Raw genomic sequence first — 25,112 nt, 5'->3', positions numbered from 1 at the left:
ACTATGATGACAGCTTGAATATAATTAACTGCTGTATTACTCCTGCTTCCTGCACTTACATGCCATTAACAAGCAGCAGCAGAGATGAAAACTAAAAAGTAGAACTAATCCATGGCATTAATAGTTGTCTACATGAACTGTTTTGTCTACAAAATTATCTTAAAACAAAAATTGTGAATAAAAAAAAAATACAATTCCTCTCAAAAATGCTGCACAACTGCGCCTGTGTGCTCCAGTCATTTTACCAATCTACTAGCACAGCGAGATCCCATTCCTTTAAATGGTGATAGTATACGCAGGTAATCAGGAATCATTGCTTTATCCACTCCACGCAACAGCTCTTTTCCTTAGATTTTAACTCTCTTCTTTCCGTCATTTCCTTTAGATGCCTTCTTTTTGTCCCCCTTTTTCTCTTTAGATTTTTCCTTTCTTTTCACAGCCACCGATCCAATCTCATCTTCATGTTGAATCACATTAGAATTTTGTGATTCCACCTCAACTTCTGCTTGCACAACATGAACATAATCAGTAGCCATGCTAGGCTAGAATGACCAGTGGCAGCCTGGTAAATTTGCAAAGTTCACAGAAGGTACTAACATGAAGAAAAAGGCAACAACTATAAGAATGATGTTGGGGCCGAGCAATTTCAAAAGGGACACTTGTACTCTTATTGAATTTCAAGTACTATAAAATTCACTACCTCCAAGAGCCAACTATATTTGGGGACGTCAAACATCCAAGTTATTCTAAGCTAACAAGTAACCCATGAGGATCAAAAGTTTGCTGCGTGGAAGTCTGTAATTGTAACATAGAATTTATCATTCTTTTCCTCGACCAAACTACTACTCTTTCAGAGGAAGACAAAAAAATGGCATCAATCTTTCAATTAATCAAAACCAGTGTTGATTCCAATGCCGGAGCAATTACCTACCCTATATACAGACACCTAAAGCAACTACAATAAATGGAAACCCCTGAAATAACCCATCCACTACAATGAAAGATGAAGTGTAGCATTATCTGGCAATGCTTAATAACTAACTAAATGTCATAATTACATAATTAAGATAAACTTTTTACACACCAGATCCCAGGTCTAGGCCATAACTTGTGAAGAAGAATTAGAGTGAAGGAGTTGAAAAGACTAAAGAAGAAAGACGATGGAGAGAGAGAAAGAAAATAGAAAACATAGTTGCATGATGTAAAATAATTCAGTAAGCGATGTTATTCCCCTCATTTAGACTGTTTGTCTTATCTAAAGCAACATGGGCTTCTTTTTTATAATCTTTCTTGTTCTCATTTGGCATGCATGAGATCTTCACAAGGTGACTTACATAATGCTGCAGATCTTATTGAAGAAAAGGAGGGAATAACTGTCTTAAACTATAATGTTTCAGAGGCGTGCCTTAATAATAAGCTGCAGGCCTCATTAAATTTGCCCGCCTTTTAGTGGTTGAGGCGCTAGGGCTTGTGCCTCATGCACCTAGCACTTCAAGAGCGCATTTAACAACTATGATAATTTCTAAATCCACTCGAAAAGAAAGAAAAAACTAACCTCTTTCCGAGAAACTGGAATCAAAAACAACATTTGTTAGATGCTGCTTCAAGAATACCTGCATGAATGATTGAAAAGTTAGAGAACACACGACCTAGAGACTCAAATCAGCATTAAGTCTCTAAATTTTATCTAAACCCTACTAACAATTTCTAAGTGGTAATTTACACCATGAAAGAAAACATAATGTTGTAAACAGGTTATTTCTTAAACTTTACAAGAACATTGAAGTCCAGGAACATACTGCTGAAAGAAGTTGTCGAGTCTTAATATCCCACAAGCGCAGATAGCTATCCAGACCTGGAAAAAGAAAAGGAAATAGTGACGAGCAGGAAAAAGAAAAAAAAAAGGCCCCAAGACAGGACTTGCAGTTAACTGGACCAGCTAAAACACCATGATGTTTTTAACACTTGGCTACTGACATGACATGAGTGCAAAAATAGCAAAGATGGGACTGCATAGAAGCACATATCTGTATATCTCCAACAACTGATAGGAACACAAGCACATACCAGAGAGAAGAGTATACAGATAGCTCACATGTTTGTGAATGCTAAATAAGAAAAGTAGAAAAAACATAGTCGTATAATCACCACAAGATCCTATCAAAGGTAGCTCAGGATGCCTGGCAATGGATCTGATGCTTCCAGAACACTTCCCCAAAAAGCATCCTAACAATTTCCCTGAGAGAGAAAATGTACTGTTAACAGAACTCTTTTGAACAATAGCAGGAGCAACAGGGAGGCAACATCTGCATCAAAAGAATAAATTGTAGCTCGATCTCTAAATATTTAGCAATCTTATACGGATAATGCTACTTGCATCATTGTAAATATATAACAAACATGTATGCAAAGGACACCAAAGAAAACTATGATGGAGGAACTATCAGGCCAGCCGAAATTGATGGCCCTATTCAGACAACAAAGACAGAATCTTATTAGTGTAAATTGCAGGGTCCAGGAAAAAGTGACCATATGAATGATAAAACAATTTACATTAGCAAGTTAAACAAAATTGCACTAACTAATTTTAAAAGACAGCCTATTACTATATATAGAGCAGGGTTTCAATTAGAAAACGCCACTGCCAGTTCATATGAACCGGGTGTCTGAAATCAAAGCTTGGTGTTTCAACAAAATGCACCAAACGAGGAGTTAAAGAAAAAATCAAACCCATAATTTTCCACATTGCATTAAGAAAGAACAATTCAGATCCAATACCACTGCTTCAACAAACAAGCTCCAACCATTCAATCTATCCATACCACAGAGTGAAGCATAAACAGAGAACAATTATCCCAGATCCCTGAAAAAGAAAAGGATATCCCCCTGAAACTACTCTAGCCCAGTGTTGAGGTGAAGACCAGCCCAAATGCAGTCAAAGCTCAACCTCAGTCAAATTTTTCAGCAGCATAGCCTGTAGACAAGATAATAAAACCCCACTTTGTTTTTATGTCAAACAGGCCAAGTTATGCCAATAAATTTGACTTGCAGCACTAGTATGGAATTGACATCTTATTCTTAACCTAATCACAAGGAAACTCAGTCCACTCAAACCACTCAAAAGAAAACATTGTATATTCTTCAAGCAGAACAGTTAATACTTTAGTTAAAAGGGATGGAAGGAATCAATTATATATGAATACAATTCAAGTACCTGTGCGTATGTCCACAGAAGCAAGATCACCAGACCCATTTCCTATATAGATTGTATAGCCATCTTGATCTTCAGTGACTGCTTTGATGGGGGCCTCACGGAAATCAAATGAAATTACAGGTCTGCGCAGAGCAGAAGTATCATATAGGCGGACCTGTTAGGTCAGCCAGAGATATCAGACACATGTTAGCAAGAAGATTCTCATTGGAATAGGGAAGAAGATAATCTAAAACACCAATAATACAAAGGTAATGTTGGTTTCTGACCAGAGAAAGGGATACAGAAGATGATAAGTGGTAAAGACAATGAATTGCGCTCAGCAGGTTCTTGTTTGCATGCAATTGCAAATTTAAAAACAAAATGTCCAATATATGATACTCCCCCATTTTGGAGTAATAGAATCCATTACAGCTCCCATTGGCTTGACATAATGTGCAAATAAAAAATGTAAAAATATGGACTCTCATAGCAGATGAAATTTTATGTACTGTCATAACAGAAGATATTTTACAGAAATTTACTTGTTCTGCATTAGAGCCGTCCACAAGAATGCCATGTTCAAGACATTTTAATCCAATTACTGGTTCCTACACAAGAAAAGTATTTTATATGAAATAATACCTGATGGTTACTGGTGCCAGCTGCGAATTTACGGTGATCATCATTACTCAGGAATGTTGCAGATGTAAACCATGTCGGAGTAAAAATACCAAGGCTGTTTTTAGGAGGCTGGAAAATGTGAAGATATTAATACATTTGAAATAAACATTTAATTGATGTTTTCATTCAAGAATAAGTTTGCTGATGGAAGGTAGCATTGCTCACAGATTTTGCATTCCAAATCCTCGAACACTTCTCAAGATCCCATAAATTAAGTTCCACAGATTTCCTGAATCAGAGAACAGAAGGCAATTAGTTACATGAGAAATAAGTAAAAATGTCAAATCTGAACCTAATATTGCAAAGTTATACAGCACTCACCCTCCAAATAATGCATAATTTTCACTTCCATCCACTTTAGAACAAAAAATATTACCAGAAGCACAAACTTTCCAGTTTCTCAAGCCATCACTACTTGCATTATCTGCAGATGAACCATTAAATTCGAGGGGCCTAATGCTTGCATTTCCTTTCATTGTGCAAGTAAGCAAATTGCATGACCTACAGATTTCACTAGGACATCCATCAGCAATTATACAATTATCCTTACTTATCACATAGTCTAAGTCCCAAAGGATTAAAAGAGAAGAAAGAAAGAAAAAATACCCAGATAATCTCTGTCTTCTAAACAAATGCAACCCAGCAACAGCATCATCTTGAGGTTTAACAGCATCAGCATCACCAACATTAGAAATTGAAGCTTGAATTTGCCCATTAAGTGTATTCATAACTTCAATCTGTAATCCATATAATTCACATTAATAACGTCATAAAAGTTAGTAATTATAACTAAGTACCACCAAAAAGAATAGAACTCACCACACCATCTTTTCTTCCAACAGCTAACAACTGCACGAAAAAATCACAAAAACTTTTAATGAATTAACTTAAGTAACTGTTAAATTATATTCACAAACATAAAAAGACATATACGTGCTAAAAAAGAAAAGTACAGGATCTTGTTTGTGGTCATCAATAGAAACAGCAAGAACGCATTTTGAAGGGTCAGGATCACCCCATCTCTGTACAACCTGAGGGATTCCTCGATCACCACGAGACTCGATCACTAAACAATAATTAATTCAAAGAGTTAAAAGTTTAACTTCTTTCTTCTTCTTTTTTTCTAAAATGCAATTGGAAAAAGGATATAATGAGCAATAAATTTATGTACCTTTAGTGAAACCAAGTGCATCGAAAGTTAGGGCTCGAAGTTGAGGACAACCAGGAGTTTCTACGGTGGTTGTTCTCGGCATGGTTATTCGTTATAATTAAATTCTACAACGACGCAGAAGCTAAAGCCTTAAACCCTAATCCTTGCTCTTCTTGTTCGTTTCGTTTATTCTTTTGAATATTTTTGTTTATTGGTCCCTTTTCTTTACTTTATTTCAAGCCATTCCACTAAGCTTTCAGTATTTACAAATTAGCGCTGGAAAATTAATGAAAAGTTTCTCTCAGATTTGTATATTTATAATTGTGTCCCCTTATTAGTTCTATTATCCATGTTAAGTTGATTTTTTAGAGCTTTTTAAACACCTTATTTATTTTATAGTTATTATTGCCTATATATTAAAATAAACAAGGGAAAGAAAACGTGCTGAATTAGCCCATCTGCCTTTCTCCAGTGGAAATATATAAGGGAAAGTTTTTAACTACTCTTGCTATATTTCCTTTATTTTTATTTGCAAAACCAACAGAGAACAATTTGTAGCCGACGATGCCATGATACTGGCACATCAGATGGTTAAGTGTGGTTTCATGCTTTTATTTTTTTATTTTTTCTCAAAGTCTTGTTCATGGACAGTGATGATGGTGGTGGTGAGGGGGCTCTGGCTCTTTACTTCAGCACTGTAAATTTTGATTCTAATGCAAGGATATGATTGACATACGGTCAGACACACAAATTGTATAAAAAAAGATAAATAAAATAAAGAAAAGATGTCGAGGAGTGGGTCAACACTCATCACCCCGAATACAAATACTATGTGGCAGGAAAAGCAAATATATATATATATATATATATATATATGGAAGGGAATCCCTCTCGTTCTCTAAACCAACAAATAATGTCATCCTCGCATCTTCATTCCATAAATAACAGTCAAACTTCGCTAACTCTGTTTGAAACTTCAACACGTTCCTCCACACCTCAACAAGCTGACTATCATTCATTGATCCACACACTGCTAAACGACACTTCTGCCACCCGTAACAATCTCAAACGACAACTTCCTATTCGCTCCTGGAACAGTGGCCCGTGGCCGTCCTGCGCAGCGCATTTATATCCATCTATCTCCGCAACCCTCTCTTTTTACTTCACAATCTCATTATCACCGGTCGCTACCACATATATTCATTCACAGGTTTCTTTTTATCTTTTTTCCAGTTTTGTGTATGGCAACAGTAACATCAAATATTGATCCGAACAATGGTTTCTGCAAAGAAACCAAAACTTTTCATAGCTTGAGACCGTCGACTCCTTTACCACCGTCCGACCAGCCACTTTCCATTGCCCAATACGCTGTCTCTCTCCTTAACTCCACCACTGCTAACCTCACCGCCACAACTTTCCTTATAGACTCGAACACAGCCGAATCTCTTACCTTCTCCCAATTCCTTAACCGAACACGCTCTCTCTCCTTCTCTCTCAAAACTCACTTCTCCCTATCTCCAAACGACGTCGCTTTCATTCTCTGTCCAGCTTCCCTCCACGTCCCTCTTCTTTACTTCTCTCTTCTCTCTCTTGGCCTCACTATCTCTCCCGCCAACCCCCTCAGTTCTAACTCGGAGGTCGCTCACCAAACTCAACTCTCTCAGCCTAAAATTGCCTTCGCCACCTCACAGACAGCTCACAAGATTCCCTCTCCGCCCTCAGGCACCATTCTGATCGACTCCCCGGAGTTTCTCTCTTTTCTTCACAATTCAAACACTGCCACGTATGTGAGCGTGAACCAGTCCGACCCGGCAGCTATTCTTTATTCATCAGGAACAACAGGAAAAGTCAAAGGTGTAAGCTTGACTCACCGGAATATAATAGCGTTGATCTCGGGGTTTTATCACAACAAGGGTCAAACAGACCCGAACGAACCCGAACCTGAGCCAGTCTCACTTTTTACGCTGCCCCTGTTTCATGTGTTTGGGTTCTTTATGTTGGTAAGAGCATTTGCTATGGGAGAGACAGTGGTTTTGATGGAAAGATTTGATTTTGAAGGAATGTTAAGAGCTGTGGAGAAGTATAAGGTTGCATTTATGCCGGTTTCTCCACCGTTGATTGTGGCTTTGGTGAAATCTGATTTAACTAAAAAGTATGACTTGAGTTCTTTGTTGTTCTTGGGGTGTGGTGGCGCACCTTTGGGTAAAGATGTTTCCGATAGGTTCAAGGATAAATTTCCACAGGTGGAGATTTCCCAGGTAATTGGGTTCTTGAGAGTTAGTTGTTTTGATTAAAAATGTTTTTTTATACTTTTAAGAATTTGCTACGCTAGTAATGATATGGTTTTTGGTAAAATTAATACTTCGTTTCGTTCCTTAGGAAAGAGAGAAAGCTGCCTATCAGGATAAATTTCCACGATGGTATTTGAGTCTCTATGAGGTGTCTAAGTTCAAACCAGTCAGAGCTCAATTATTTGAGATTATTATAGGCACGTGTATGTTGTGATTATTTTATTTGGTAATTACGTGTATTGTATAATGTGATTGGCAACTCACTTTTTTAAATCTAGTATATGCTGATTGGGGTGTGCATGTTCAGTGCGTCAAATGGATCCCTTTTTGGGACTAAAAGGTACCTGCAAAGATACGAAGCCTAATTTCTGAAAGCTGATAGGCAGCGGCTGCCTTTTAGGATATGATAATTGATACGTATGACTCCTATTTGAAAATGTTGTTGTATTTTGATGGTGTTGGTCAATATTGATAAAATAATGAACGTAATTTGTTTTAGGGATATGGGCTGACTGAGACTGGAGGTGGGGCAGCAAGGATGATAAGTCCTGAAGAATTCAAGCAGCATGGTTCTGTTGGTCGCCTGGCTGAAAATATGGAAGCTAAGATTGTCGATCCTGTAAATGGAGAGGCCTTGCCTCCTGGCCAAAGAGGGGAGCTTTGGTTGCGAGGGCCGACTCTCATGAAAGGTAATTGGTGATTGTAGACTTGACATCGCCTTCTTGCTCGTTGTGCTAGAGGTTATACTTTGTCGTTCAACATGTGTGGCTGAAGCTTAAAATTAGTATTGGTGATGGCATTGTGTTCAAGGCTGTGCTTAACTTGTGCAATGATCTTGACAATGTCTAAGGCTTCTTGTTTTAGTTTCATAGACTTGGGAATGGGAGGTGCATTAGGATCTTTTTGTTGAGGTGTGGATTGCCTTGGGAATGTATTCTTAGGATATCTTAATTTCATAGACTTGGGAATGTAGAATATCTTAATTACATGTTCATTTTCTTATACCAGAGATGCAATAGGGAGCTCTGCCTCTGTGACCTCTGCTGATATCACCTCAGCTGAGGTGGTCATTTTCCTCGGACTATTGCTTCGAGCTTGTGTTTTGACATTTGAATTTGGTTCTAGAACCAAAATCTACACAATATTCAGCTCAAGGCCACCTAATCTTGTCATGTAAATATACATAATCTACTTTACGTATTTAATTATTATGATGAACTAGAAACTGATAGCCCCCAGATGATTGTCTTAACATCTGCTTTCTGGGTACTTACATGTAAAGATATGCAAACCATTCAAGTATTTTGGTGTTTCTAATAAATGCTTGTTTTTTAAAATGAATTCTATTGGTGTTGAGGCAGGTTATGTAAAAAATGAGAAAGCAACTGCTGAAACATTAGATTCAGAGGGTTGGTTAAAGACTGGAGATATTTGTTATTTCGATTCCCAAGGGTTCCTCTATATCGTTGATAGGTTAAAGGAACTGATAAAATACAAGGCATATCAGGTGATTGAATCATCCTGGCTCTTCCCAAACCATAGACAATGAGATTTCACTCCCTTGCAATGTCATCTTATTTCTAATAACTTGCAGGTGCCTCCAGCTGAGTTGGAACAGTTACTTCACTCCCATCTTGAAATTGCTGATGCTGCTGTGGTTCCGTAAGTGTCTAGCCATTTTAATTATCTTTCTAAAAACAGCATACCTGCATTATATTTGTGTCTTAGTTTTCTGTGTATTGCAATTTCTGAGCACAGCCACTCATGCTTCTATGTTTCTAGTTTATTTTCTAAAGTTTTTTTTCATGAATCTCTTTCTCCTTGTCAACTTTGTGAATAAAGAGACAATAATTATCAGTAGGTATAAGAAACTGATGCACATCTCCAATCGAAAAGCATAAAGTATCGTATGAGGTCCAACATGCAGAAAATTAATTTTGTTGCAAGATTTGCTACCAAATCATTACTTCTTTGTATTTTCTTTTTTCTAAAATCTTATTCCTATGAAATAAGTGATGCTCATAAGATGATTCTTGATTCTTAAAGTCAATAAGTGGAATAGAGTGGAAACTGATAGTATCAAAGGGCGAAAGATATCGACGAGTAATTAGTGCCATAATCTATATTATGATGAATTCATTGGCGTATGCATGTTCTCTTTTCTTCTGAAGAGCCAGTAGGTCCTCCTATTTTATCCATTTTTGTTATTCGGAAGCAGGTATGCTGATGAAGAGGCAGGACAAATCCCCATGGCGTATATAGTGAGAAAACCAGGATCTGATATTACAGAAGCTGAAGTTATGGATTTCATTGCAAAACAGGCATGCTTCTGCACTTTTCAGTTAAAGAAAAATATAAATATTTAAACCAAGCTTCGCTTGCCTCAGGCAAAATATTGTTAATCCTGTTAACTGAACTTAGCTCTTAATGCTTCTAGTCTAGTGTGTAGGATTCTTCTGTTTACGTTGTCTAGTCGTCTGTGTGATTGTAGGTTGCACCATACAAGAAGATAAGGAGAGTAGCTTTTATAAATGCAATTCCAAAATCTCCAGCAGGAAAGATCCTGAGGAGGGAGCTGGTGGATCTTGCCATCTCCGATCATTCTTCCAAATTATGATCCAGTCACTTCAAACAAATATGAGAACACAGCACCTTAGCCTTGGTAGAGAAATGCATATCAAGATATTCACCATTTCCGGCGCCATAGCTTGAAGATTCCAATGGCTAGTCAGTAATTATAGGGACTACTCGATCGGTGATAATTCTTGATTGTTCAAGCTATATATACATCACCAAAAATGTGTACCAACGCCAATAATATATTTATCCTATTGACTCGGGAGATCTTCTTGGTGTTGATTATATAACGTAAAAGACAAACATTATGAAGAATGGCCATCATGATTAATTGCACTGCCCTGCCGTCTAAACAATATATACGTAAGAGCCGGTAGACTGAGGGAGCCCGATCAAGTTGATGAACCCAAAAGAAAGGAATACTGAACAGCAGTAAAACGTACACCGCCAATGGCATCGCTATGAACCTTCTGCACAGTTTAGCACATGACTGCCTCCCTGATAATACGTTTAATATCATCATTCAAACATGCCCTCATAATACTAAGACAAAAAAACTCTACTATTCGAAAACTACTTCGTTTCAGTTGATCCTCATCCATCTAGTAACGTCCTTGTACTTTGATTTTTGTACGCATTAAGTCCTTGCGTTCACAATGCTGATTCAACTGTTCCAATAAGTTCAGAAATATGGTTTCAATAAGGAACAGAGTTGGGAAAATTGCTTTTAGAGTTCATATCAACTGACTTCTTTGTCATAGGAGACACAATTCCAGCAACAAATAGAGCAGCCTTATACAGAGAACCAGCAGTAAAAACAATTGCAGCAACCCTCCTGCAAAACAAAACCGATCACATCGAGCCCAGCTGCATACACAGCCATGCATGGTAGCAGATGCCACTACAGCAGCTTCTCCTGCAAGCTCACCATTGCAGCCTCAGCTGCTGCAACAACAGTAGACGCATCAACAAATAAGTACACTTACCGTTTTTCCAGTTTCAGCAGTAACAATTTTTCAACAAGAAGAAACAAAAACAGATGAATCTTGTTTGTTGGGATTTGCTTACCTTGCCTCTTATTGAATCAAAACTACGTCGTTTTGATTAACTGGAAGCAAAAACCTCATGATTGGCAATGAAGCTAGACAAATACACGCAAATAATGATGTTTACTAACACGCGCCTAATCGTATGTCTAGGTGAGGACTCAATAATAGAAGTACCACCACGAGTTAGGACGTAATAAATAGATTGGTACTAACAAAGACACAGTTAATACAGAGGCTTAATCACTTGTAAAAAGAATAGACTTCATATTATAATTAATTATAAATTTTAAAATTTCATCTTAAATTTCATCACCACTTCCGATCACTTTATCTGAGTGATACAGATAGAGGACCACGTGCAGAGATGTAGCTACCTCTTTCGTAGCCGAAATAGCAACTTGATCAGTAGGAGCCGATTCACTGATGATCCCTCTTTTTTAAATAAAAATATAAATTATTAAAATAATATTAAATTTTATAAATTCAACTGTTTATTGAATTGTATATAAAATTACTAAATCACTAAAGTATGAATTTAACCGAAAAAACAAAAATATGGGTATTTATTTTTGCCTCTGGCGAAAGAACAAATAGAACTCCGTTTTCAAAGCCGGAGGAGATCTAGAGACAGACCGTGTTTTCCTTTTTAGGTTGCAGCAGAACTTGAGTTAAGTTGAACTTTGCCTCGTGTCTCCGGACTCAAATGACGATGCCAACAGAGAATGGGAACTCGACAACAATTGAAGTACCATTCATACAAGCTCAGAATGAAGAAGATGATACCACCCAACTTCTCTCCAAGTTTCTCAATCGCTTAGAGACCTTTTTAAGGCTATTTGGTTTTTGTCAGTCCTCCTTTTTCAGCTTTGTACTCTCATGGCTCTCTTTTCTGCTTCTGGGTATACTTCTTCCTGTCTTTATGATCATGTTCTCTGCTTCTGCCAACTTTAACAAGTACCAAATCAACAGCTTCGAGTTTCAGATTTTGGCGTTTCAGTCTCTTGCTGCTGCCATCTCTCTTCTTTGCATATCACATAATTTGAGAAAGTATGGCGTCAGGAATTTCCTCTTTGTGGATAGGTGCCATGGTCACTTAAAAGAATTTCATCAAGAATATGCAGACAAGATTCATGTGTGTAGCTTCTTATTTTTCTATTATTTGTTGGTATTTACTTGGATTTTCCCCCCTTCTTGTTAAAATGATTATTTATTACTTAGATTTTGTCAAGGGTTAGTAGGAGGATCTGACTGAAGTAACATTAAAACAGGAGATCTAATTTTTGTAGTTATTTTATCTTATTTTACAATTTTTATCTCAAAGTTCTTTGACTGGCTTAGGTTCTTAGAAAGTAATAAAATACTGATGGCCTTATCCAAAAGAAACAAAATAAAAAACCGGTACTTGACAATTGAATTTAAAAGTGACACTATTGACTAGATCATGAAATCTATTACCTGGAGTTACCCACCAACTTGATATTAGGTTGTTCTTGTGACCATGGTCGTTTTATGACTGTTAAAGGATTGAATTTGGCATCTCTGTTTATTCAGGATTTCTTCTTGCTGCTGGCAGTATGGGTAATACCATGTCTACTTCTGAAGATTGTTCGTGAGGTCATTCGTTTTATCTATGTCCCTCATGATCCTTGGTGGGTTTCTTTGGCTATATTGATTGCTTTGATTATCTCATGGACTTACTCGACAATAATCTATCTGTCTGGTTGTGCTTTATTCAATCTATTGTGCAATCTGCAAGTGATACACTTTGAAAGTTATGGGAAGCTTTTAGAGCAGGATGCGGATGTTTTACTATATATTGAGGAACATGTTCGTCTGACACATTATCTATCTAAGATAAGCCACAGGTTTCGAATCTTCTTCATTTTTGAGCTCTTGGTTGTGACAGCTAGTGAGGTTGTGGCTTTGTTCCAAACGACAGGCAACAAAGGAATTATCAATCTCATAAATGGCGGTGATTTTTTAGTAAGTGTAGACTAATGCACTTTATTTTTCTCCCTTTGTTATCTAAAGTGATATTGCATGTTATCATTGGAAAGATTAAAACTGCGGTTTCCTCTACTGAAATCTGAATTTTGCCATTAGAAGACTGAAGTTTAAGAGCCTATGGCAGAGGAATTATCCTCCTTCCAAAACACCATATGAAAGTGAGGTGGCCATACCTTACTGTAGAACAAGTTGTTGTACACTGTTTTCTGTTGGTGGTGTTGGATTTTATTTTCAAGTGGTTAATCAGCTGAACTTTGGAGCAATACCTTTACAAGCTTGTCTTCATGTGTTCGGATAGACTTCTAGATTTGTTAAATTCTGTTCTGACATCACAATGTTTTGACAGATTGCTTCCGTAGCTGAGCTTGTTGGATTAGTAATCTGCCTGCATGCAGCTGCAAAGACTACACATAGAGCTCAAGCTGTTGCATCAACTGCTTCCAAATGGCATGCTTTAGTTACTTGCAGCTCCAGCAAAGCGGCTGCATCAAGTAGTATTAGAGATTTCAAGGGTCCCAATATGGCCAGCTCAATGCGAATAAATTACTCTCAATGTGATCTGGAGTCGGTTGACTACGTGCCGGTGCCCACCAATTCCCAATTGACTTCATCCACTCAAGCATATGACATGAGACAAGCTTTTGGTATGCACCAATTTCTACCATCTTCATTTTTATTTCCCTAGTGGCAATCTTAGCTGAAGATCACATTCTCATAGGAGTAGTTATGTTCGGGGCAATTAATATCTAGTGAATACTAAATTCAGCTCATACTGTATCACATATGCCATTTTTCTACTCGCAATAGTATATCTTAATTGCGAACTGCTAGTCCTATCATTGTTCTGCTCAACATAAGATTAGTTTTCTTTGTTGGTTAGCCTACACCTTGGCCCTTGCTATTGTAGTAACCTGGACTTTACACAATACTTTCTCATTTAAATGACTTTCCACTGCAGTTCTCAAACACAGTCCCCCATAATCAAAATAGAATCAAGTACAGATGCTGATGTAATATCTCTAGGACACTTTTGACATGTGTACCACTTTGGAAGGAGGGCCGTACTGATGCTGAAGTGGAGAAGTAAGAGCATTTGAACTCTGAATATAACATATATGTGCCCGTGGCAAATATTTGTCTGGCCAAAGATGTCCATAGGAAAACAAATGTTCTAATAGGATGCTATTAAAGAAGTATTCCAAAGAGCTGATATTCATTTCCCCATCTTGAACATCCCTGAAAAGAAGAAGCAGAAAAGATTATCACTTCAGAGTAGTACATCTTGTGAGGCATTGCATTAATTTCATAGAATATTGTGCTTTTATAATACTGTACTCTGGATACAAGAAGGAAGCTCATTGAAAGTTATTTTCTCTTGCAGTGGCATATTTGCAGTCGAATCCTGGAGGTTTTTCTATTTTTGGATGGATGATTGATCGGACACTCATCAACACTATCTTCTTTCTTGAGATCTCGTTTGTCATGTTTGTGCTCGGGAAGACCCTAACTTTCACTCCTAAATAACAAAAACTTCACTATATCCTGACCTTTCTGTTCGCCCCAATTGCTTTTCTTTTTTGAGCTGTAGGGCAGAACCAGGAACTGTAAACTTATTCTTACATCTTGATATGATCTGCACATCCGATGTATCAATTGTTATAACCACTAGCTAAGTTTAGAATTAATGATAGTCTAACAGCTGCATTAGGATGATGTGGAAAGTGAAGTTTGATGCAGATTTACCTCTAGGTTTTTTGTAGGTTTGTCCTAGAGAAAACTCTTGTAGTTCCCAAAGAACAAAATTTGTACCTACTTTCTCTTTTCTAATGTGATGTTTTCGTAGGAAAGTAGGAGCTTAATATTGCTGCGTGTGATTCATTATGTAGCCTGGTCGGGCTATACATGACACAAGAAAGGTGGCTTCCGCAAAGTGGAACATTTACAAAATTTCATTTCACATATATAAAATCAGCTGAACTTGAGGTCAATAATCATAATTCTTGGAATACAGCTCCTTCATTTTGAATCCTTGAAGATTCGGATGTTTTTGTCGAGGTTACAGTATAATCCCGAGGATCACTAATGTGCTTTTGCTGAGGTTAAAGCACGTCAATCTTAACCTGAAGGATGTGATGAAAGGTAATCCAAAACCAAACAGAAAAACATAAAAAAGTTTCAGGATTCTGTCAAATTATAGAGACTTAATGCACGTCAAATAGCATTTTTGGAATCCTGAAATATTATATTCTAGATTCTCACAAAGTTGGGGCCATCACGCATTCATTGTGTCCGGTTTTTGTCTAAAATTTTGCACCATGGAAGTCAAGGTGAGAACTAAATGCCATAAAGTTTCACTATCTACTAGAAAGTAACCGTGTAGCAGCTGCTTCTCTAAAACTCGAGAAAGAGAGCACTGGAAGTAATTGACTCATTAGATCAAGCTAGTTATAGTTTCCTGAGTTGTCACATTCCCGACAAAAAAATAAATAAATAAATATTGCAGTACCCATGAGCCTAAAACTACTGAAGAGGGCACAACCCAAGAACATCTGCCGCTCCTATGGAACATTCAGTTTCAACTGAACTCTGCTTTTTATACTTGGGTTGTGCACCAAGAAATTTCATTTAATTAGTAATATAGAGACAAATAGTTGGAGGCATCTAGAGAAGGCTTTTCAGTGAATCACATGTAATTACGTCTTCAAGAACTCTGTTTAGCAGCATATTCATCCACCTCGACCAATTTCAATTTGTTCAAGAACCTTCTTCCCAAATTCTATTGATTGTTTTTGAAGTTAAATTTAGGTGGTGTATCAGCGCATTGACCGACTCGTCAGAAAGTTGTTTTACAGCAGTGCTGCACTCAAAACGAAGTTCATTCTTATGTCGCAAGCTTGCGACTATGACACATTAAAATTTGCCTGCAAAAGACCACACATACAACTCAAGCTTGCATGCTGTAGTTAATAATCCAGGTTCCTTCTTGCATCAACCTTTAGTGTGAACCTGTGAGATCACTTAAAATTCCATTTGGCACCTTCAAATTCGTGTAAACTTTCTTTTCTTTATGCAATATATGCTTATGAGCATAAAGATCACCTCTAAAAGCACATGTACTGAAATGTCAAATAATTCTCTCTAACCAGACCCCGGGACCATGATCATGGCCAGATAACTGCCTAAACTTTTCCGTTATGGGAAGATAGGCCCTGACGCTCTTCCAAAAAGAACTAAATTTAATATCAATTACTTGATCAATCCATCTTCTGCAAGCTAAAGCCAGGTCCATTCTTATCAATGACACTACACAAAACAAATGTAAACTGCCAATCTGAACTTATGTCGAATGTAAACATGAAAAAATAACATTGCCAGCAGCATCTAGAGGGATGAATTCAACTGGAGTACGATACTTACCCATGTGAGAGGGATATCAAAGCAACTTTTAACGTTACTTGGTTACATTATAATACAACTTGAAATATAATCAATCAATTTATCAGTCTTCACAAGACAAACTGTCCCAGCATAATCTCTCTCCTACAGTGCAGTGCTGCAAACAGGCACCCCAAGGAATTGAGATAAGTTTGCAACCCGAGCTGTACCAACTTGGTCTGGCTTAGTGGATATTGAAAGAATGATCACTTCTATTTAAAGTCCTTGATGAATCAGAGAAAGTGAGAGAGGTCTACCACACTGGAAATAAGCATACACAGACAGCTGAAAGAACAATTATAAATGGACAAGTCTGCGGGATAACTACAACATAAAACCAAATAAGGAAATGAGAAAAACAAGTCAACAACAGAACTTACTAAGAAACCAAATACCAGCTAAATGCTAACCGATCACTTGCAAATTCTGCAATGTAGCAGCAATGCTGGGTAACTTAATCAAATGAACCTTATAATTCTCAACTCACAAGTACACTTCCAACAAACAATAATCAAAAGAACCTTATAATTCTCAACTCACAAGTACACTTCCAACAAACAATAAAGAGCAGAAACACACCCCAACAAACAATAAAGAGCAGAAACACACCCCTCAACTGGTTGTTTTGGGGGTGGGAGGACAACAGGATGATAAGAAATCAACATTGGGTAATAGTAACACTGTTCAGGCATAGAAACGAAACTAAAAGCACGTGTGAATGAATGCATCTGCAGCAAACTCATTAAAATTTTGTTTCAAACAGTCCAATCACATAATTTCCAGTAATGAACTCACAGATTCAGTTGGATCGATAACAGCAGATGAACCAAGCAAACCAGCTGCCCAACATTACAGCATTTCCCCCTTCTTTTCACACAAAAAAGTAAATAAATAAATAATAAAAAAACACATCAACAGAAAATGGTTTCCAAGTTCTCGTTCACCCTTGAAGGCTAGATTGCATTCACGAGGGACCAAGAACATTGGGATTCAGAATGAATTCAGTATTGATACTTTCCCCTTAAGCAGTATCGTCAAATTCTCAAGAAACACCAATATGCTTAAACAAAGCACTCAAAAGCAAAGCAGAAAATTGGTTAGCGCGACACAGATGTCATGTACCTTACAGTGCAATGCTTCCCAAACTTTGGACTAGCATGCATTTGCAGTGTCGATCCCTTGTCTCACATTAGTTACCTCTTGCAAAGAAAAAACATATTCAAGGAAAAAAAAAATAGTGAAACAGCAGCTTGAGAATTAAACAGAAGAAAGATCCTTCCAAATTAAAAGCAATTAGAATTTATTTACACCAATTTGATTCAAACCTAAACAGGGAGAACTGGAAGAATAAAATCAAGAGAGGAAAAGGTCAACAACTATGACCTTACTGTTCAAGGAGGCTACAGCATCATTATAAAGAAAGATTTATCTCCCATAGGATCTATATGAAAGGATCCCTCTCTTGAAAGCTAATCCTGAACAGAAAGATGAATGTCAAAAGAGAAAATTGTCAACAGCCCAAGATCACTGGCCTAAGAAGACTAAAAGATCGCATCATTTCAAGGATGTATCTCTAGGATGGTTCTGAGCTTTTTAAACACCCAAGAAGAAGCTTAGAGAGATTCAAAAAGCCCTGTCAAGTAACTATGCTGCATCAAGTGGTCTGACTTCTACCTGTTTTTCGCATACTGAGGGGGAAGAGTAGGCATGAATTCTTTAGATGTAGGCAGAGGAACCTCTCGAAACCAAGCATGATTCAAGGCGTCTTCAGCTGTTAATCTCTGCAAGGGGAACAACAACATTGATAAATACAACAATCTTGCAATCTGAAAGGATAAGATAATCATAAACATTATATATTTCGACAATTTTACGCATGCACAGTACCTTTTCTGGGTCATATGTTAGAAGTTTGTTTAACAAGTCCAATCCCAAATCTGAAAGAACAGGGGATCCTGTAAAAAATGTTGCAGGAAACTTCTTCCGTAGCAAATTATACCTGAAGAGGCAGCAAATTACTGTTAAAATATGGCTAAGAGTCCTAAGAAAATTGACAAAATGGATAATGGAAATGATAAACGACAAGGCATAAAATGGTACTCACGGCTGCTTAACAAAATTTGCTTTAGCCCCAGGCAAATTGGAAAATCCAGGCCAAATCTTCTCGCTTGGTGTACCAAGAACTCCAAAAATCTGCAAATTGTTCTAAAATAATTTACCACTGGAAGGAATAGAAATGTTGTATGCAAAAAAATAAATAAATAAATAAAATTAAGGGGTAGAAAAACACGAATAGCTGTGGATGATTACCTTGGCAAGCTGATCAATTTCACTTTTCCCTTTAAATAGGGGTTCCTTGGATAACAGCTCAGCCATTATACAACCCACTGACCACATGTCAATTGCTGTAGAATATTGCTTTGCTCCCAATAGAAGCTCAGGTGCCCTGAATGACAACATTATAGAAGGAATTATGAGTTCCCACTTCCAGGCACAAGCAAATAAAATAATTAAATAGATTAAACAGCACGTGTGCAGAATATGCATGAAAATATAGCTCACCTGTACCACAAAGTAACCACAAGAGATGTATAAGACTTCAACGGGCTTCCATATTGGCGTGACATTCCAAAGTCGCATATTTTCAAGTCCCCTTCATTGTTCAAAAGAAGGTTCGATGTCTTCAAATCTCTATGAAGCACCCAGTTGTCATGAAGATACTTGACGCCTTCCAACAACTGTAGCATCAAGCATTTCACTTCACTTGTACTAAAGGGCTGCTTCCTCACCTGCATAAACCCCTTGAGATCATGTTCCATGTACTCCATCACCATAAAAACACTATCAAGCCCACCCACAACAACTTCTCTAACATTCACAATTGAGGGATGATGAAAAGACAAAAGAATGTTAATTTCCCTCAAAGAGGTTATAGGGAAACCATATTCTTCTAAGTTCCTATCTCTTCCAACATCCATCTTCACTTTCTTCAATGCCACAGGTTTCCCGGTCTTCTTATCCAATGCTTTATATACTTTACCATATGTGCCTTCATTAATTTCATGAAGTCTCTCAAACTCGTACACACTTCTACAGCCCTCGAGCATATCCACACTTCTTTGGGTAGCAGCAATGGGCTCTTCAGCCTGACAGCAACTATCATCCATCTGGTTCACATCGTGGATTACATCACGAGTCTGATCAACATCCATGAGATCACCATTTTCTGATTGGTTTCCAAAATCTTCATCTCCACGAGAAGACCCTGCACTGCAATCTCTTCCAATGGATCCAGTGGGTGTCAATCTATTACCGCCCAAGATCCTAGTACTTGAATCCTTTCTGTATACAGTTTCTCCAGGTGAGCCTTCATCATCAGAGAAACTTGCATCCCTTGGGGAGTCACTGTCAGATGCCCATCGAGACATGGATATATTCCGTGCTTCAGGAAACCCTTCCTCCTCCTCCCTTTGGCCTTTTTCTTGGTCATCATTCCCATTCTTCTCTTGACATGATGGAGACGCAATGACTGGGGACTTGGACTCGGACCCAGAAGCACCTAATGATCCTCCTGTCCCAGATGCCTTATCTGCCGTGTGCTCTAACCCAGCTGGGACAGTATCTTTTGCAACAACTGCATCTGTAACATTGTTTAATCCGTGACCACAAGCTCCAGGTGGAGAAAGCTTAGAAAAATTTGACAAAGCTTTCTTTTTCAATGATAAATTGTCCTCTACGTCCCAAATAATGGGTGAGAACTTCCTTTTCCTCTCCAAATGCAACTTAATCCCATCTTCACACACTGGTATCTCACCATCCTCCAACCTATCCAGGCCATATCCAGCTTCAATTTCACCCAATTCCTTCTCTTCATCTCTACAGCTAATCCCATCTCTTTTAAAACTAAAACTCCGGGAACTTGAGCAATAATGGTGCCCATTCTTATTATACACCAGATGATGAGTACCGTTCTTATATCGATCTAAATGATTATTGGAGTAACAGTTATTACTCCTCCTCCTCGAAACATCAATTCCCCCTGCCGCCATATTATTAAAGAACCAGAATTTCTTCTCAATCAAAAATCAATCTCGAGAACGTATAAAAGCAAACACCAACAGATAGATACGCTAACCCTAACCACAAAAAATCAACAATTTTTCTTTTTTTTTTCTTTATAAAAATCAAACGCATATCAGATATAGCAAACAAACCAAAAGATCAACGAACTGCAAGACTTCAGCAAACTATCAAACAATAAGGAAAAAAAGAATAGCAATCGAATCAAGGCAAACAATTTTTTAAGAAAAAGAACTGAAAACCCTAAATCACGAATTTCTGAGCTTTAATTTTTTGGCGGGCCGTCTCTCCTTGACAAAGATACAAGAATTTGAAAGGCCTTACCGGAGAGAAAGATCGTTAATGGTTGATCAGATCAGAGCCGCTATTTGAGATAATGAAAAGAAGATCAAAACGATGCTCTTACGCGTTTGTGGTAGTTTGCGTGTTTTTGGATAATTTTTATACGATTTTAAGTCGGGTTGTCGGCCGACCTTAATTTACTTTTTACTCGCCTAGATTTTTATGTTTACTATTTTTTAACCCCGCGTGCGTTTTTTTAACGCTGTTTCTTTAGGTCAATTTTGGGTTGTAGCAGTCAAACACCAAAGGCCCAGTTCAACTAACCTGTTTGACAGAATCTGAGGCCGGGGTAGAACTATAGAAACACTTAACTCATGGGCCTCTCTAGTATGAGATTGGCGTTTCGTGCGGTTTACCATAGGCCCATCTGGCAAATTGGACATGAAAGGATAGCTCAAGGCAAGACGTTTTGGCACTCTTTAAACAAACAAACAAAAAGAAACACAAAATTTGAGATAGTAGGACCGGGAGCTGCAAATGAGAGAGAAAGGTGAGAGCCGACCGTGTACTTGAATGATAATGATTGTTCGTAACTAGACTTACTATAAAATAAAATAATAAAGATAATTCTTTGTATTTTATTTCTTAAAGGATTTAGGCATTATGCCTAAGAATGCTACTCAAGTGTCCCAAATTAATTTTTGTTTTCTGCTGTGAACCTTATGCATTTCGAACTCAGCCCAGATGCCAAAGAAAGTTTAAAGTCCATATTGTTGGCATAGACCTGGCCCAGTAATTAGAATGGTTTGCCGCAAAATGTTTGGAAGCTGATCAAGAAGACGCCTATATGCTATGGCAATGTGTCAAGCAAAACAATCCACAGCCATAATCCTAACAAATTGCACCTCCCGAGGCTGGCACATAATTCAAAAATCAAGCGTTACTTCCCCTTCTCTTTATCAACAAAAATTGCGTCACATTTTGATCAATGTTACATGCCCTTCCATACCGATAACTCACTCTGCATCTATCCACTTGCCTCGTTTCCCCTTATATATCCCAGCTGTCATGCCTCAAAACAGAAAAACATTGCTAGCTGCCCTGCCAGGAGTAAAGAAAGAAAGAGAGGATGATGCGATATGATACTTATGGTGACTCTGCCCCGATCAAGAAGACGGGTGCAGGCTATGATGTTCCTGAAGGAGTGGACATTCGAGGTCGGTACGATGGAGAATTTGCCAAGATTCTTACAAGGGATGCCTTGCAATTCGTTGCTGACTTGCAACGGGAATTTAGAAACCGCATCAGGTATGCCATCGAGTGTCGCAAGGAAGCCAAGAGCAGATACAATGCAGGAGCATTACCTGGGTTTGATCCTGCTACTAAATATATAAGGGAAGGAGAATGGACATGTGCTCCAGTCCCTCCTGCTGTTGCTGATCGAAAGGTAGAGATTACAGGGCCTGTGGAGAGGAAAATGATCATCAATGCACTCAATTCAGGTGCCAAAGTTTTCATGGTCAGTATATATACTAACCTTAATCATGTAGTGCAAATTACTTATTCTTTCAGGATATATAAAATTAGAAACTGATGCTTAATTAAATATCATATATACAGGCTGACTTTGAAGATGCACTCTCACCAAGTTGGGAAAATCTGATGAGGGGACAAGTTAATTTGAGGGATGCTGTTAATGGGACTATAAGCTTCCATGACAAGGCCAGGAACAGGGTTTATAAGCTCAATGATCAGATAGCTAAGTTGTTTGTTCGCCCGCGCGGTTGGCATCTACCTGAGGCTCACATTTTAATTGATGGGGAACCTGCAACTGGTTGCCTCGTAGATTTTGGCCTATACTTTTACCATAACTATGCAGCCTTCCGTCGAAACCAAGGTGCAGGCTATGGACCTTTCTTCTATCTACCTAAGATGGAGCATTCAAGGTAACCTTTTCGCCCGAAACAATGATTTAATGTTTTACAATTCTTACACTTAAAAACATCAATGGGTTCTGCAATTTAATCTGATGCATGGTGTTGGCAGGGAAGCTAAGATATGGAACTGTGTGTTCGAGAAGGCGGAGAAGATGGCAGGAATAGAAAGAGGAAGCATTAGGGCTACTGTTCTGATTGAGACACTTCCAGCTGTCTTCCAAATGAATGAAATCTTATACGAACTAAGGGATCACTCTGTTGGCTTGAATTGTGGAAGATGGGACTATATTTTCAGCTATGTCAAGACATTCCAGGCTCATCCTGACCGCCCACTGCCAGACAGGGTTCAGGTTGGCATGACTCAGCATTTTATGAAGAGTTACTCTGATCTCCTTGTCTGGACATGCCATAGGCGTGGTGTTCATGCCATGGGAGGGATGGTATGTTCTCCTTGATCTTGTAATTATACGAATGGGCATTTAACTATTCTTATTTTATCAATGAGTTTGGCTAACTGGCACTGGATTCATCTCTCCATCAATCAACCAAAAGAAAAAAAAAAGTTCTTATTATATTTCCACCTTTTATATTTGTTTCAATTCTTGGCAAAAAATGTTTGAACAGGCAGCTCAAATTCCAATCAGAGATGACCCAGCGGCAAATAAGGCAGCACTGGAATTGGTGAGAAAGGACAAACTAAGAGAGGTGAAAGCAGGACATGATGGAACTTGGGCAGCACACCCTGGACTTATCCCAGCATGCATGGAAGTATTCGCAAACAACATGGGCAATACCCCACACCAGATTCAAGCCATGAAACGAGAAGATGCTGCGAATATAACAGAAGAAGATCTTATACAAAGGCCACGAGGGGTGCGCACACTCGAAGGGCTACGACTAAACACTCGAGTCGGGATTCAATACTTAGCAGCATGGCTGACAGGAACAGGCTCAGTGCCACTGTACAACCTGATGGAAGATGCTGCAACTGCTGAGATAAGCAGAGTTCAGAACTGGCAGTGGCTCAAGTACGGAGTGGAATTGGATGGAGATGGGTTAGGAGTGAAAGTGACATTCGATCTGTTAGGGAGAGTGGTTGAAGACGAGATGGCTAGAATTGAAAGAGAAGTTGGGAAAGAAAAGTTCAAGAAGGGAATGTACAAGGAAGCGTGCAAGATGTTTGTAAGGCAATGTGCTGCGCCAACTCTAGATGATTTTCTCACCTTAGATGCCTATAATAACATTGTGATTCATTATCCAAAGGGATCATCTAGGCTGTGAATAAGTGTTGATTTCTGTTTTGGATTTTGAACTGGTATTGGCAGTTTTTGTTTTGTGTAATAATATGCTATTATTGAATAACAGTCCTTTGTCATTCCTCGCTGTTGAATAAAAGAAATTTTTAAGGTAAAGGGTTGTAGTTGAAATTCGATTGTCAAATCCTTCGTTAAGAGAATGAACAAGAAGTAACAGAATTGCAGCTCCAGTTTATAGATCAAACTGTAAGATGTTATGTGATGCATTGCTGTTCATGTTCCGGGGCTTGTAAAAGAAAGGGCCAAGAGTGGAGTAAGATTACTTTTTTGGCACATCAAAATTGGGGTTAAGTCAGCTCTTTCTCTTTTGTACCCACTCTAAAAATCAAGCCTAGGAAACTTCTTCCATGCTTCATCTTTTGTATCAAACTTTTTATACATGAAACATTCTTTTTCCTTTATTCCCATCCCTTTAGTTTTATATTAAAATTTATCCCGGATACATGATTGGTACTGCGACGATGGTCTTAAACTCATCTCAAATTAGTGTCTCTCTTTTCTTCTTTAGAAAAAAAGAAATCTGAGAGCATATGAGGACAGTATATCTGCTGTGATCTAAGAGAGGAGTTTGAATATGGATGTTTGCTTTTGTTTTTTAATTTAAAGAACATTTAAATTAAGATTGGTGTAATCGGTTGGGGACTTCAAATGTCATGCTCAGTTAGTATGTTATGTTAGACTAATTTTTAAGTGAGTAGTGTTGAAAAGGGATTTCAACCTGCCACCTAAACATAATATCATTCAAAAAAACAATGTTTTGAAATGAAAAGCAAAGTGGGAATTCTCATTTTTCCCACTTTAGGAACCCTTCTTTGCCATTAACTATGAATATGTCCGTACAAATAATTGATTCCGAGATATATAAATAGATAACTCCCTCAGCTTTGGGAAAAACTTTTTCGACTTCCCTAACGTAAGTCTTACTCTAATTTGGATAAGAGAAGACAATCAAGAAGGGGGTCGTTAGAGCATCTCAAAATATTTAATTATTTTTCTTTTTACTTTTATTTTTTTTATTTTTTTCCTCTAAATCACATTATTTTTCTTCAGGAGTTAATTTTTCCTTAAATGAATTATATAATAAAAATTCAATTAAACATATAATTTAATAAAA

The 25,112-nt window shown here is 37.9% G+C and overlaps 5 protein-coding genes across 50 annotated transcripts; 3 read left to right on the top strand and 2 right to left on the bottom strand.

Moving 5' to 3' along the window:
- Positions 1–85: 85 nt before the first annotated feature.
- Positions 86–5,223, bottom strand: LOC8266335 (WD repeat-containing protein 74). Its single transcript, XM_002511174.4, has 12 exons — positions 5,046–5,223; positions 4,828–4,940; positions 4,694–4,723; positions 4,481–4,611; positions 4,196–4,375; positions 4,040–4,103; positions 3,836–3,943; positions 3,215–3,368; positions 2,149–2,238; positions 1,800–1,855; positions 1,556–1,613; positions 86–502 (listed from the first exon to the last, which is right to left on the bottom strand). The coding sequence occupies exons 1-12, from the start codon at positions 5,125–5,127 to the stop codon at positions 348–350; spliced, it is 1,221 nt and encodes a 406-aa protein (XP_002511220.1). The 5' UTR covers positions 5,128–5,223; the 3' UTR covers positions 86–347.
- Positions 5,224–5,908: 685 nt separating this feature from the next.
- LOC8266336 (4-coumarate--CoA ligase-like 9) lies at positions 5,909–10,157 on the top strand. Its single transcript, XM_002511175.4, has 6 exons — positions 5,909–7,282; positions 7,815–8,004; positions 8,677–8,822; positions 8,910–8,977; positions 9,534–9,636; positions 9,807–10,157. The coding sequence occupies exons 1-6, from the start codon at positions 6,266–6,268 to the stop codon at positions 9,930–9,932; spliced, it is 1,650 nt and encodes a 549-aa protein (XP_002511221.1). The 5' UTR covers positions 5,909–6,265; the 3' UTR covers positions 9,933–10,157.
- Positions 10,158–11,375: 1,218 nt separating this feature from the next.
- LOC8266338 lies at positions 11,376–14,795 on the top strand. Of its 2 annotated transcripts, XR_007215557.1 has the most exons (5): positions 11,376–12,073; positions 12,493–12,924; positions 13,295–13,592; positions 13,907–14,031; positions 14,330–14,486. XR_007215557.1 is itself a non-coding variant. In XM_002511177.4 (4 exons), exons 1-4 carry the CDS (start codon positions 11,645–11,647, stop codon positions 14,470–14,472), a joined length of 1,302 nt encoding a protein of 433 aa, XP_002511223.1. In that variant the 5' UTR covers positions 11,404–11,644; the 3' UTR covers positions 14,473–14,795. The 2 variants fall into 2 exon arrangements, 1 of the variants encoding a protein (XP_002511223.1); XM_002511177.4 differs by lacking the exon at positions 13,907–14,031 and having other exon boundaries at positions 11,404–12,073; positions 14,330–14,795.
- A 1,468-nt stretch (positions 14,796–16,263) lies between these two features.
- On the bottom strand, positions 16,264–20,781 carry LOC8266339 (cyclin-dependent kinase 11B). Of its 45 annotated transcripts, none has more exons than XR_007215535.1 (9): positions 18,946–20,781; positions 18,694–18,829; positions 18,488–18,576; positions 18,271–18,382; positions 18,058–18,164; positions 17,506–17,858; positions 17,179–17,250; positions 16,764–16,809; positions 16,264–16,668 (listed from the first exon to the last, which is right to left on the bottom strand). XR_007215535.1 is itself a non-coding variant. In XM_015724608.3 (6 exons), the coding sequence occupies exons 1-6, from the start codon at positions 20,430–20,432 to the stop codon at positions 17,825–17,827; spliced, it is 1,965 nt and encodes a 654-aa protein (XP_015580094.1). In that variant the 5' UTR covers positions 20,433–20,781; the 3' UTR covers positions 16,264–17,824. The 45 variants fall into 45 exon arrangements, 2 of the variants coding, with proteins under 2 accessions (XP_015580094.1, XP_048229001.1); XR_007215537.1 differs by having other exon boundaries at positions 16,264–16,644; XR_007215539.1 differs by having other exon boundaries at positions 17,179–17,247.
- Positions 20,782–21,875: 1,094 nt separating this feature from the next.
- On the top strand, positions 21,876–24,084 carry LOC8266340 (malate synthase, glyoxysomal). Its single transcript, NM_001323717.1, is given in 4 exon segments — positions 21,876–22,264; positions 22,366–22,691; positions 22,792–23,122; positions 23,307–24,084. Coding segments are annotated over 4 exon segments (1,701 nt in total). The 5' UTR covers positions 21,876–21,877; the 3' UTR covers positions 23,964–24,084.
- Positions 24,085–25,112: the final 1,028 nt, after the last annotated feature.

Source organism: Ricinus communis, chromosome 4 (assembly GCF_019578655.1).
Source record: "Ricinus communis isolate WT05 ecotype wild-type chromosome 4, ASM1957865v1, whole genome shotgun sequence".
Classification (NCBI taxonomy): domain Eukaryota; kingdom Viridiplantae; phylum Streptophyta; class Magnoliopsida; order Malpighiales; family Euphorbiaceae; genus Ricinus; species Ricinus communis.
Note: the sequence above shows the minus strand (reverse complement) of the source record. Positions and strands in the feature narration are given on the sequence as shown.